At 40.1% G+C, this 13905-nt stretch overlaps 1 protein-coding gene across 3 annotated transcripts in view; it reads left to right on the top strand.

The window, feature by feature from the left end:
• NEK7 (NIMA related kinase 7) overlaps positions 1-13905 on the top strand; it is a 143785-nt gene that overhangs the window by 47141 nt on the left and 82739 nt on the right. For all 3 annotated transcript variants that reach the window (XM_056110715.1, XM_056110718.1, XM_056110716.1), the window contains exon 2: positions 12683-12767. In XM_056110715.1, the coding sequence (XP_055966690.1) occupies positions 12711-12767 (57 nt within the window). In that variant the 5' untranslated portion in view covers positions 12683-12710. The remainder of the gene's footprint in view (positions 1-12682; positions 12768-13905) is intronic.

Here is a 13905-nt window from a genome sequence, read left to right as displayed (position 1 = left end):
TGGCTTATGAGTGGAGAAGGCATGTGTTTATCAAACTTGAGGAGGAAACTTGAAAAAGTTCCCCAGTCTGATGCTCATTTCAGTTCCCCGTTTCCGATCTGTGTGACATAACTGTCAAGGAATGCAGTTGGCTGCAAGTAACAACAGTGGCACAAACAAAAACGGATTTATTTTTCTCACTTGGGGGAATCGGGAATTAGTTGCTGGCTCTAGGACAGTGTTCTGTGATGTCAGGGCTGGACTCTATTGCTGAGGTTCTTGGGCCTTTTTTCTCACGAAAACGTCTGGTGGATTCGGCAGCTGCATCACATCCGTACTGTGGGCAGGGAGAGAGAGTAACACAGGAGCAGCTGTTCTGGGGAAAGAGACTTGTGCTTCTGCTCTATGGCAGAAACCAGGTCATGCAGTCAGTCCTCACTGCACAGTGGTAGGGAGATGAGTAATAATTTGTGGTGGAGGCAGGCAAGGGAGAGTTTAGTAATGGCCTTTGGGTGGTACTAGGAAGCCTGCAGTTTCCTATATGGCCACCCTGGGTACAGTGAGTAACCTGAACGTGCCTCAGTTTCCTCTTGGAAATAGAACTAGAACTACTGATTTTGTCAGGTAGTTTCTTATAACTTGAGTTTGCCACTTACATTTAATACTGGCACCTGCTGTATTTGGACCTGAGCATGCTGTTTACTTTGATAGCTGCAGTTGTTCTTAGCCCCTGTTTCCCACCCCCCCCATCGATTTCATGATTAATATTTGAAGGAATTGGGTATGACTAAACATATTATTTTAAACTTGCTTTCCTGTTGCCATTTCCTTCTCTCTCTGGAACCATCTCTTCTCACCCTGGTGGTAGCTTGCTGGAGAAATGTTGGAATTGTTGAGGAATTAGTAAGGGACTTGGGGGTGATCTTCTCAACAGTGACCATAAATAAGTGTAAATTGTTGGTCATGTCCAGACTTTATTTTAAAATAGAGCCTCTTTGAAAAAGCTGGGTTTGATACACACGGTGGTTTGAGACACATAGTGATGATGCAGATTTAGCATCCAGTTAAAGTTTCACGTCTGAGGACAGTGTCTCGCAGGCATTTATCTCAGGCACATACAGTCTGCTGACTCTGTTTGGCCTTGCCTAAAAACTTAGAGGTACTTCAGCCCTGGCTCTTTCCAGCCCCAAAATAACTCAGACATGGCCTTAGAGCACACGAGTTCCACATTAGCTCCACTGGCTTAGGCCATCAGTGTGCACAGGCATCAATCTTCCTGGTCAAGTTGTTGTGCTGGTGTAGGTGTTGTCTGGAGTGTGGAAAAATGTGACCCAGGCTTAGTTCCCTGGCAGCCCTGGAGAGGTCTGCTGGGTGCTCTCATTGCTTCCCTGGCCCCTGTCAATCAACAAGGAACTCGGCACCCTACACAGGGGGAAGACTCATTACTTTGGAAGGTGTTATTTTGGCCTGGGAAGGAGATGACTACAGCACCTCTGTCATGGGCTGCACACAGAACTCCCAGGTAGGTGGAGATTGGCTTCCAGGTTCTTCCTTCCTATCCCACCACGCAGTCTTAGCCAGATGCCATCACTGGTGCAGAACCGGTGCTGCGCCTTCTCATTCTGATCCAAACTGATGTGGGCCTGAGATGGGAAGGAACAAGGGGAAAACAGAAACAAAAACTTGTTGGGGAAAAAGCCAATAATTTCATCTGCAGGTGTCATGGATTCTTACGTGCCCTTTGTAACCACTTCTCCCCACGGCTGCTTATTTCTCAAGTCTATGTATCTCTATGACTGGCCTTTGGAAAAGGTTGATAGAGATGTTAGGCCCCATCACTTTCCATCCTGAAATGCTGCAATTCAAAAGATAAGTTTCAGATTGTTCAGAGTTCCCGTTTGGTGAGGGTGGCTGATGTTGGGGTCTGTCTTTCTAGAGCTGTAGTTCCTTGTGAAGATTTGACTATTTTGTATCAGGACAAGGGAAATCATTTTTTTTTCGCCTTGCCTCTTAAAAAGTTGCCCTTGAAAGACTTTCTAACATAGGTGAACTCGCTTCTGGCTCCCGATCAGTTTCCTGGAATTGGGTTTCTTAGGTTCCCCAAAGAGTATGAGAAGCCACATGGCAGATGGACGTTTAAGAATTTTGCTATTCTCACATGAGAAAATGCTCTACATCATTAATCATCAGGGAGATGCAGATCAAAACCACAATGAGATACCATCTCACACCTCAGAGACTGGCCCACATTCAAAAGAACAAAAGCAACCGATGCTGGCCAGGATGTGGTGAGAAAGGGACACTCCTTCACTGTTGGTGGGAATGCCGACTGGTTCAGTCCTTTTGGAAAACAGTATGGACGTTCCTCAAAAAATTAGAAATTGAGCTCCCATTTGACCCAGCGATACCACTCCTGGGAATATATCCCAGAGAGGCAAAAATGTGTAGTCGAAGTGACATCTGCACTTGTTTGTTCATTGCAGCACTCTTTACAGTAGCCAGAAACTGGAAGAAACCTGAGTGCCCAAGAGCAGATGAGTGGTTAAAGAAACTTTGGTACATCTACACAATGGAGTACTATGTAGCTCTTAGAAAAGATGAAGTCATGAAATTTACATACAAGTGGTACAATATGGAAAGTATCATGCTAAGCGAAATGAGTCAGAGAGGGATAGACATAGAAAGATTGCATTCATCTGGGGGATATAAAATAACAAAATATGAGATTAATACCCAAGAATAGCTGAGATCAACACCAGGAGGATTACTCCATAGCTTAGAGGCCAGCCGGGTATTCTAGGGGAAAGGACAGTTCAGATAGAGAAGGGAGCACCAAATGGAGGGTGTTTGGAGGATCCTCCCAGGAGGGGAGATGCAGGTTGAAAGTAGACTGGACTGAACATGTTTGCCACTCAATGCCTCTTTTGCTGATCACAACACCCAAAAGGAGAGAGAAAACAAAAGGGAATGCACTGCCACAGTGGCAGGGGGGATGGGGGGAATGGGGGGGGAGGGATATTATCTTTGGTGGTGGAAAATGGGCACTGGTGGAGGGATGGGTATTTGATCATGATATGACCGAAATCCAAGCACAAAAATTTGTAAATCTACAACTGTACCTCATGGTGTTTCACTAACAAAAAATAAATTAAAAAAAATGTTCTAAAAGGGAATGCCCTGCCACAGAGGCAGGGTGGGATTGGGGGTATGGGGGGGGTGAGAGAAATACTGGGACCCGTGGTGGTAGAAAATGGGCACTGGTGGAGGGATGGATATATGATCATTGTATAATTGAAATCCAACCACAAAAATTTGTAAGTCTACAACTGTACCTCATGGTGTTTCACTAATAAAAATTAAAAAAAAAAAAGAATTTTGCTATTCTCTTGACCAGGACAAACAAGAATTTCTACCTGTGGGCCCTTCACATTCCCTTCCAAAGAAGGGAAGGCAGATCTGTTGTTGATTCCTTCAGACTTTGGGAGGCCTAAACCATTGTTGATAGAATGGGGATTGTGAGAAGTAACATAATCCTGACTGTACTTCCGCTTCAATGAAACACTAGTGTCAGAGATGGAGGAAGAATGGTCTTCATCCCCAAGCCCACTGGTGACTGCTAATTGTGAGAACTGAGAAGAGGCCTCATATGAGCTGGGGCTTGGAAAAGGATAGAGGTGGAATTCACTGGGGACTTTCTTTGGCTATTCTCCTCCCTTCCTCCCTCCCTTTAGTTTTCTTTTGGTAGTATATATATTTTCCAGGCTGGTTTTCAGAAAAGTAGCAATCTACTGATCCAGTGAGGAACTCAGAAAATCAGGGCATGTCTTAACACTGTATTTTTTGCTGTGTTGCAATGTTACTTGGCGCATATTCCCTAGTATTACTTGAAAAGTCATCAGATCTTTCTAGATCTGGTCTAGAATAACTGTTCCAAGCACAGCAGTTTGGGCGAGTAAATCAGATTTCATATGGGTTTGAAATGAATGGGTAAGTGACATGAGATCTTTTGGGGAAAGGAATGGGAAAATACTCAAAAGAGACTTGTTTGTATGCCTGACAGACATGTGTGTTCCATCTCAGTTTTTCTTCTTTTAGAAAGCTATAGTGACACTCATTAATGACCCTCTACAATCCCCAAAACCCACTGGGGCAATGGAGAGCTTTTCCCGCAGACCCCACCTCCAGCCCATGGCCTGGGATGGAAACCCCGTTTCTTATTGCAGTTTGGGTTCAGATTGGACCAATTCAGATTTGGGTTCAGCGGGAGCTGCCGCTTTCCCAACCCTGTGTGAATCAGAAATAGTCTTAGTGGGACCAAACTCAGTAGGTAGCTTTAGTAACTGTTGCCCAAGTGCTCAAATTACTAGCTGCATTGACAGTTTTGAACACTAAATGGAAAGTATATAAACCCATTACCTATCAAGCTCAAAAATTGAATTCTCAAACTAGTTGTACACTTTTCAATGAATGTATTTTTTATTAGAGAAATGACATTCTATGCAAAGTATGAAAAGCTCCTCCCATTTTTTTCTTTTGCATTTTCATGTATCCTTAGAGCTAATCTTAAATTTGGTTTAATCCTTTCCCCTATTTAATAGTGGTGGATGGGATTTATTAGGTTTGCTAAATTAGAGGTGAAGAAAAGTAAAGGGATAAATTAAAATATTGCTTACTTTTAGCAGTGTTTATGTGACTAATATGAACTCCCTAAGTTTCTGGAAGAGGACAGTTCTTTTTCTCAGTTGCATTTTTTGCCATGGGTTTAGGGGAAAGGAAGAGGGAGAGATGAGATAAATATGAGAGCTTTACTAAGTAATGTAGTATTATTAGCTTAATCTATAATACAGTGGTTTAGATTTGATAAAACTGAAAACTTATCCTGAATAATACTTTTAAAGGCATCCGCTTTCCCCACATTTTAAAGATCTAATAATGTGACTCACTGACTTGTGGTATAAGCTATCTATGTTTGGGACCGAAGATAGAACAATGAGCAGGTTGCTTACCTTGCATGCATCCGGCCAGGTTTTATCCTTGACACTGTGTATGATTCCTGAGCACTACCAGGGGTAAGCCATGAGTATAGTGACCCCAGAACAAACAAACTCCACAATCCCCCCGCAGCCCTCAAAGCCCAAACAACAAAACAAAACAAACACAACAAACCGCCTCCAAAGTCTAACTTTAGCTTCAGATTTAAATCTCAAAATTAAATAAGACAGAATTAAAATATTAGGTAGCAGAGAGGCTTTGCTAGGAGTAAATTGGGAAATGATTTGCAGTGAAGCAATGATTTATCAACGAATCAGTGGATAGAGGAATCAGTGGATCAGGGCTTAGCTGGCTGATTTGTACTCATTTGGTTTTTGGATCAGGATTTGTTTTCATGTGCTACAAACCTTTGTTTCTGTATTCTTATATAACATTATATGAAGGGAGAAGATAAAATTGAACCAGCAGGTGTCAGCAAGAAGCAGAACAAAAACATTAGACCTAATGATCACCTTTAGCTTGCTATTTTTCAGTGATGTTTTCATGTCAGACATTTCTTCAAGAAAGCTTTCAGTGCTTTTAGCTGCATTTGAATGTAGACTTTTTCCTTTGTTAGAATGCTACCCTAATAGAATATGCTCAGACATTTCATTAGAGAACAAATCTGAATTATAGCAGTAGCTCTGAAAGATTAAGTTCTAAGGACACTGGAGAGATTGCACAGTTGGTAAAGTTGAATGCGACAGATCCAGGTTCAATTGCTGGCGCACCCTGAGCACCACCAAGAGTGAGCCCTGAGCAGTCAGGAGTAAGCCCTGTGTAACTCTTGGGGTGGGCCCTAAACCAAATAAATAAAAAAACTTAAAAAGACAAATATCCTGGTTAAGAGAAAATATGTTTTCCAAGTGCTATGAGTTTTAGCTGTGAACTAAATAAAGATACATTTTTATTTAGATTTTGGTTCATAACCAGCACTATTCCACGCCTTCTTCTGGCTCTGTGCTCAGGGATCTCACGGTTGTAAAGGAGTTTATATTAACAGTTTCAGTATTTCTTGAGTTGTCTTTGTTCTGTCTTTTTCAGTATTCTGTTCTGTTGACTTATCAACAACCACATGCATTTTATCAGAATACGAAGAGGAATGCAAAACAACCCAGTTGCCTGTATACTTCACACCCATATACATATTCAAATTGTATAAAGATAATCCTATACATTTTATGTGCAGCTTTCTGATTTTAATTTAACATATTATGACTTTATAACAGAATAGTTAGAAGTCACTCAGCTTGCCAGTGTAAGGATGCAGTGGTGTATTACAGAGATAATTTTCTGTCATTATTTTAATTTGACAAGGTGTAGCTTACTTAAACACCTGTCTAATTAACTAATTGGTTATGATAAGAATAGAATCCTTTGAGTGCCTACATATCCTGAAATCTGTTTCTGAATCTCACTTTGTTCTAGGCATATATTTAAATATCATAAAAATTTTAACAAATGCTTGGTCAGTCTAGTGTTGTTTCATATGTTTACTGAAATTTACTTAGCCATTTTATATAGCTAGAATTTTTCATTTGCTGTATGAGAAATACTTTTTGTAATATAGATTCTTGAATGTTATCCAAAATTCAACCCTTGATGAATTTCTTTAGGATTGCATTATAGGATTAATATTACTGAATAAGGGGTTGAAGAGATAGTACAGCAGGTAGGGCACTTGCCTTGCATGTGGCCAACCCGGGTTTAATCTCTGACACCCCATATTGTCCCCTGAGCATTGCCAGCTGTAATCCCTGAGAGTAGAACCAGGAGTAAACCCTGAGTATCACTGGGTGTGAGCCAAAAATAAAAACAAAAAGGATTACTGAGTAGAAGTATATGAAAGATTCTTGCTGGTTTCACATCTCTATCTAGGTTATTCTACTTAAATAAGAACTATATGAAACATCTAAATGGGTTATCAATTGTATAATATTTCGTTGTTTAAATTTGTATCTCTATCATTTTAAACATTTTAAGTTATTTTTTATGGCTATTCAATTATCAACAAAATCAACATTGTTCTATAAAGCAAATTGTAGGAATTTAAGTTTTTCTAGAGAACTTGTGCTGTGATTTAGTTATATTATACTTGGTTGTCATTTTTTTGAACTAAAGTAGAAGACATTTTTTTAGAAGACATTATCTAATTCTCAGGTTAATCATTTAATATTTAATTCTTACAATTTAGTTGTTTTGAATATGACATACACCTGACTCAATTTTGGAAAGACTTATAAAGCATTGATGGACATTCCTTTTGAATTTCTGTTTTTCTGTCACTTGTTTATCTTACCCAAATTTAACCTGTTTTGTCAGTATCTTATTTTAATCCAATTTCAAAGTTTATAAAAGAAAATCAGGTGAGAATCAGCATGTCTAACAGTGACATGCTATTCACCTTTCAGATTAGAGTTGTATGGATCAGATTATTCTCAGTAATTTTAGATTTTAAGGCAAGTGACTTAACGTATTTTAATATCTGGCTTCTAACTCTGAATGTACATAAAGGTCTTTGCAGGGAGGTGCTAAAGTTTATTAAAAGAGAGGATATAAGACATACAGTGAGTGCTAAGTAAATACCATATTCTCTGATAAACTGTGTATTTTTAAAATTTAATTTTTTTTTTAAATTTTTATTAGTGAAACACCATGAGGTACAGTTGTAGACTTACAAATTTTTTTGCTTGGGTTTCAGTTATATAATGATCAAGTACCCATCCCTTCACCAGTGCCCATTTTCCTTGGTTGTTATTTTTAACTTGTTTGTTGAGGATACTCAGAAAAATATTTTTTGCACCAAGTAGCAGGAAATTCCAGTCACTAATAATATAGAGAAGTATGTTGAGAAAGAATGAAACATGAAAATCTCAGATGCAAATTTTGTTTGCTAATATAATAGCACTTATGTTATAACAGCAATACCGATTATATATTGTGACTTTAATGCTATTCTAAAAACCAGCTATTCTGATTTGTGTGCACACACATTAGCTTGTGTGCACACACCCCTTTCTCACTGTTTAGTTTATATCTTTACCTACTTGTGAGTTATTTTATTCAGTGGGTTAAAATCTGCCCTACTCAAATCACTTCAAATGAAGCCTGTGGTGGGTACCTATTTACATGTTTCCCTGTCCTTCCAGCGTGTCCATGCTGTCCTGTGAGCACACCTATGTTTTTGGCATAGTAAGATATTCTCAGTGGACAATGGCATTTAGAAACCAATACTGGAGCTCCATTAGTGAATGTTTTGAACTTGTTGAAATCATGATGCTTTAGAGAAATCTACCATCCCTTTCAAAAAGCTGTTTCTTGATAGTCTTTAAAAGTCTTCCCATTAATAATACAGAGATGTAGAAATGAACTGTGGATGTTAATCGCTTCTGTGTAATCTTCCTTGTGCTATCTGATATGGAAATGTCGCTTGCTTGATTATGGGAACGGCTGATGACTCAGTCATTTCAATGGAGACAGGAGGGTGAGGTCAGGAGTATTTCTTTGGGGCCAAGAAAAATATTTATTTCTGGCTTTGAGTTTTGGACTCGGCTAAGTATAGGTCACACTAAAATGTCTGTTTCTTCATTTTTTTCGGTGTCACATATACATATATTTAAGTCAATGTCATTCTTTTGAACAATAGGGTGTTGCTATTTTTATATAGTTAATCCTCATTATTCATAAGTAATACTTGTTTTGGTTAGCAAAATATCCCTTATGGATATTCATTCATAGGATATTTAATATTGCATATAACTGGAAGGAATTGGGTATTTCATGAATAATTGTGTCTGGGGAGAAATTTTATTTCCAGTTTACTCTTTAGAATTGTAAAAACAGATTGAGATAAGCAAAGGTTCTATAAATTGTTTTTCTGAAATCTCACTTCAGATTGGTATAGATGTAGTTTAAGGTTTTACATGAGTTAGATATCACAGGAAAACTATGATAGGATTATGGAAATGCAGTTTTGAATACAGAAAAGATTTTTAAAAATAAATAGAATCTCTGAGAGCAACACCAGGAGAATTACTCCATAACTTAGAGGCCAGCTGGGTATTCTAGGGGAAAGGACAATTCAGATAGAAAGGGGAACACCAAGTGGAGGGTGTTTGGAGGATCCTCCCAGGAGGGGAGATGTAGGTTGAAAGTAGACTGGGCTGAACAATTTCGCCACTCAATGCCTCTTTGGTTGATCACAACACCCAGGAGGAGAGAGAAAACAAAAGGGAATGCCCTGCCACAGTGGCAGGGGGTGGGTGGGGGGATGGGAGGATGGGAGGGGAGGGATATTATCCTGGTGGTGGAAAATGGGCACTGGTGGAGGGATGGGTATTTGATCGTGGTAGGACCGAGATCCAAGCACAAAAATTTGTAAATCTACAACTGTACCTCATGGTGTTTCACTAATAAAAATAAAAAATAAAAAAAAATAAAAAATAAAATAAAATAAAATAAATAAAATAAAAAAATAAAAAAGTAAATAAATAAATAAATAAATAGAATCTATACATACCTTTAATTAACTATATAATTTCTTTAAACTTTTTTTAATTTTTAAAAAATGTTTTAAATTTTTTAAATTTTTATTTTAAAAGTTTTTTTTAATGAAACACCGTGAGATACATTTATAGACTTACACACTTTCATGATTACGATTCAGTCATACAGTGAGTGGTTGAGTACCCATCCCTCCACCAGTGCCCATTCTCCACCACCAATCTTCCCAGTATCCCTCCCGAACTTTTTTTTTTAAAGACAAAGAAACTGTATTAAAAAGGAGCAAGGAAAAAGATGTACCTCTAAGAAAGAATGTAGTTTGTCCAGAGAAAGGAAAGAATCCTGTAAAGAAAAGAAATTAGGCACCCCAAAGTGGGATATGCAGCTCACCCAGGGTGGAGCAAGCAAGCTTTGCTTTTTCAAGCTAACTTTGTAGGCTGGTCTCCAAGCTGCCTCCGCTGGGTCCTTTTTGTGTAGACAAGAGCCTATTTCTGTAAGAGGGGGAAATAAGAAACTATACACATTATACACATGGCCCTTTAACTTTTACTCTGAAAGAACTTGTGATTACTTTTGCATTTTGTAAAACGAATCTCCAGAAAGAACACACAAGAGACTAACAAAAAAAAGGAGCCTAAGGAACCTAGTGCTATTGCTTGGGTGTGTCCAAGGAAGCGACACAGATGCTATTTCTTCCTAGTCCAAGGGAAGACCTTTGTTCCTGTTGTGATTCCTGACTGGTTCCAGCCTTCGGTCCAGAGGAGGGGGCTGGTGGCACCAACTCCCTTTCAGATCACTTCTTAGTCTTATGACTTCTTGACATTCATTGTCAAGGCGCCCCCTACTTGACCACCTGTTCCACTGTTGGGACAAGGACCAACTTGCCAGTAGCCACAGGGTGGCGATAACAGCAGACAGGACTTCCAAGGGTCCTTGGGTAAATCCAAGGTCTTGTTCCCAGCATGGGTTGGTTCCCATGGGAACTCTGGGCTCACATAGAGGACTACATGGTTGAGAAAATCATTTGGCGTATTTTATGGTTGTTAAATCATTTGGTGTATTTTATGGTTGTTAAACCACCCAGTATTTTCCTTATTTCTAAAATTAAGTGTTTTTTTTAATGTTAAAAGTTAAGTAATAAGATTGCAGTGTTTGACCTAATAGTATTTGTGTTAGATTTCCTCGCCACTACCCATATGCCATGGCCTTCCACCACTGTCTTTATGTCACCACTAGTTAATTAAAGTTTCAAGTTAGAAGTTAAACTAAAAACAACAAAAACAACAACAACAACAACAACAACATTAGCCTGACTGGTGGTTATATCTTTAGTCAGGATTTTTTTTTTAGAAGCAGGAAAAAAATTAGTGAGCATGATCTATTTTTTTAAAAAAAATTATTTATTTTTAAATTTATTTATTGAACCACCGTGAGAAAAGTTACAAAGCGTTCAGGTTTAAGTCTTGGGCATACAATGATCAAACACCCATCCCTTCACCAGTGCATATTTTCCACCACCAAGAACCCCAATATACCCCCCATCCCACCACTCTCGATGTGTGTGAGGCAGATGATTTCTACTTAACTCTCTCTACTTTGATTACATTCATTATTTTGATAAAAGATGCACCATTATTATTTGGAATTTTCCCCCAACAATCAGACCTGCTGAAAAGGCATTGTGAGATAATTTATTTTCTATTGCTGGTTATGAAGACCATATGCTTTTGAATTTTTGATATTTTACTAATTAAGTCTGGAGGGATTTCTGCCAAAAGGCGCATAGTTACAAGATTGGTTTGTGTGCCTCTGGGGCCATGGCTTTGCCGGAGAGCCGCTTGTGGGGGGCAATTCTCGGCTTCTGCGGGGTGGGAAGGATGTGCCGGTTCCGCCCCGCATCCCATGAGGCCGCAGTTGCTCAGTCACCACCGGCTCATACCTAGCTGCCCAATAGCTCTGAGGCAGCAGCCACCATGTTGTATGTGTGTGTGTGTGGGTGGGGGGGCAGGGGAAGGCGTAAGAGACAGACACCCTTTCCCTCCCAGGGGGGCACGGCGCCATAGTTTAATGCATAGTCCATTCACATTTCTGCCGAAAGCTGCTGGGCTCAGACTTAGGTCCATGTGCCTCTGGGGCCATGACTGTGCCGGAGAGCTGCTCATGGGGGGACAGCTCTTGGCCTGGGGGCAGGGTGGGAAGCGAGCATGATCTTATATGAACTGATAAACATTTTTCAGTGGATAGCCATATTGTTTTTATAGAAATAACAACCATAAAATCCACCAAATGATTTTCTTATAAATACAAATAGAAACACCATATTTTCTTCTAATTTTAATATCAGATTTTATAATTGATAGGTTTGAGTTTTAAAATGCATGTTTAAGTCAGTTTGTATCCAGAACCCTGAGATTGGATGGGATGACATGAAGGAAGATCTGTAAGGACTTCTTGGAGTGCACTTTAGGGATGTAAAGCACCGACCACTACTATAGGAAGCTTGCCATTACAGTTATCTTCTTGTATTGTCAGGTAAAGGGAAGAACGTTCTTCATCTAGAAGGCCTAATGTTTGAAGCCATGAGATGGAATTCTCTTTTTGGTTTGGAAGCAGGTGCCTCCCAAGCGCTGCTCAGGGGTTTTGGGGCTACTGCCATAAGCTGTTTGTCACATGCACTTGTGGTTCAAAGTGAGGGTCCAAGGATGTAGTGCTGCTTCATCCCTGTGATGCTGGGAACTTCCACAGTCACCTCGGGGAAGCTTAGGAGATGGATCAGGACCACAGCTGGTGTATGGTGCTTGGGGACTGCCAGGTCCACACCTGGTAATGCTCTCGAGGCCGTATGGTGCCAGGGATCAAACTTGAATTGGGTACATGGGAGACATGTGCCCTACGTACCCCGTACTATCTCTCTAGCCCCAGAAATAGTAATAGAAGCATAATGGTACTTGGGAGAACAGAAATGATAGTGATGATAGTGATACTGGTTTTAGCCGACAGAGCTTGGAGTTAGCAAGTGGCAGATATAAGAGTACCATGCTATCTTGAATGCACAGTTTTAGAAACATTACATAAATGTCTCATTTTTAAGTGCAAACATCAGACATGATGAACAACAGGAATTTGGTAATGCTTAAGTAATTAAAATCTCAATCCTCTATTCTTGCAGAGTTCTACAATCCCTGTTGCTTTGGACAATGGATGAACAATCCCAAGGAATGCAGGGGCCACCTGTTCCTCAGTTCCAGCCGCAGGTAAACCATTATCATACAGGCTGGCACACATATATCTACAGTAAATGGGCAAAAGAAAGACCAGTCTGCTTAGAGTGGCCTTAGGAACTAAGATGATTAGAAATGCTCATTTTTAGCATAGAAGTTTTAGTTAAGATTTTAAAATTGGGTTTGGTCACGGTCACGGTCCTCCCATTATTCATTGATTTGCTCGAGCGGGCCCAGTAACGTCTCCATCATGAGACTTGTTGTTACTGTGTTTGGCATATCGAATACGGGGAGCTTGCCAGGCTCTGCCGTGCGGGTGAGATACTCTCGGTAGCTTGCCGGGCTCTCCGAGAGGGGCGGAGGAATCGAACTCGGGTCGGCCATGTTGGCTGCGTGCAAGGCAAACGCCCTACCGCTGTGCTATCGCTCGTAATTCTAATATGCAAGGGTTGCTTTAGCTTTTTACATCTAGTGGCCTATTTATTGATGTTGGGGGTTCCTGTTAGGTTTCAGGGGGTGAAGAAAAGGTGAAGGGTGGCAGCCAGGGTATGGACTTGTCTGTGCATTTTGTGCTTCCTTTGTGTGGGCGACTGCTCAGTGTCTTCTGACACCTTTCACCGCTGCCACTTTACTTAGTCTTTCCAGCCATAGAGCATGTCTCCTGTTAATACTAGTTGCTTGATTTTCGTAGCATAAAGTGAATGTTTTGGTAAAAACCGCACACATGCTATTGAATTGCATTATATAACCTCCTGCATTTGTTACGTAGTCTTGCCATAAAGGTCAGTCTGGATTGACACCCTTAAAATGAAAAACACCTGTCCACCCCATTGCTTGGATATCTGTTTATGGTGACGCACACGAACTTGGCTTATTGTGATGATCCTTTGCAGTATGTATTCAATTGTCAAGTCCTGCTGTACACCTGAAACTAATAGTTACATAGCACTAATACCTCTATTAAAAATAGCAAGCACCCGAACCATAGCGTCAGCACCTCGTTTTCAGAATTATTATTCATAAAGACGGTGTTTCTTGGCTTGGTGTTCAAGGCATTCTTCAGTGTGTCTTAAATTTACTCTGCTAGCCTTGTCCTAACTTTGCTGAGGCAGTGATTTTGCAGTTGTTTGAAAAACTGCTACATGCACTTTCAGATGAGTTCTGTGGTCAG

Source organism: Sorex fumeus, unplaced genomic scaffold (assembly GCF_029834395.1).
Source record: "Sorex fumeus unplaced genomic scaffold, SorFum_2.1 ptg000010l, whole genome shotgun sequence".
In the NCBI taxonomy this organism is placed as follows: Eukaryota; Metazoa; Chordata; class Mammalia; order Eulipotyphla; family Soricidae; genus Sorex; species Sorex fumeus.
The sequence above is the reverse complement of the archived record's forward strand: the minus strand, read 5'-3'. Positions and strand labels throughout refer to the sequence as shown.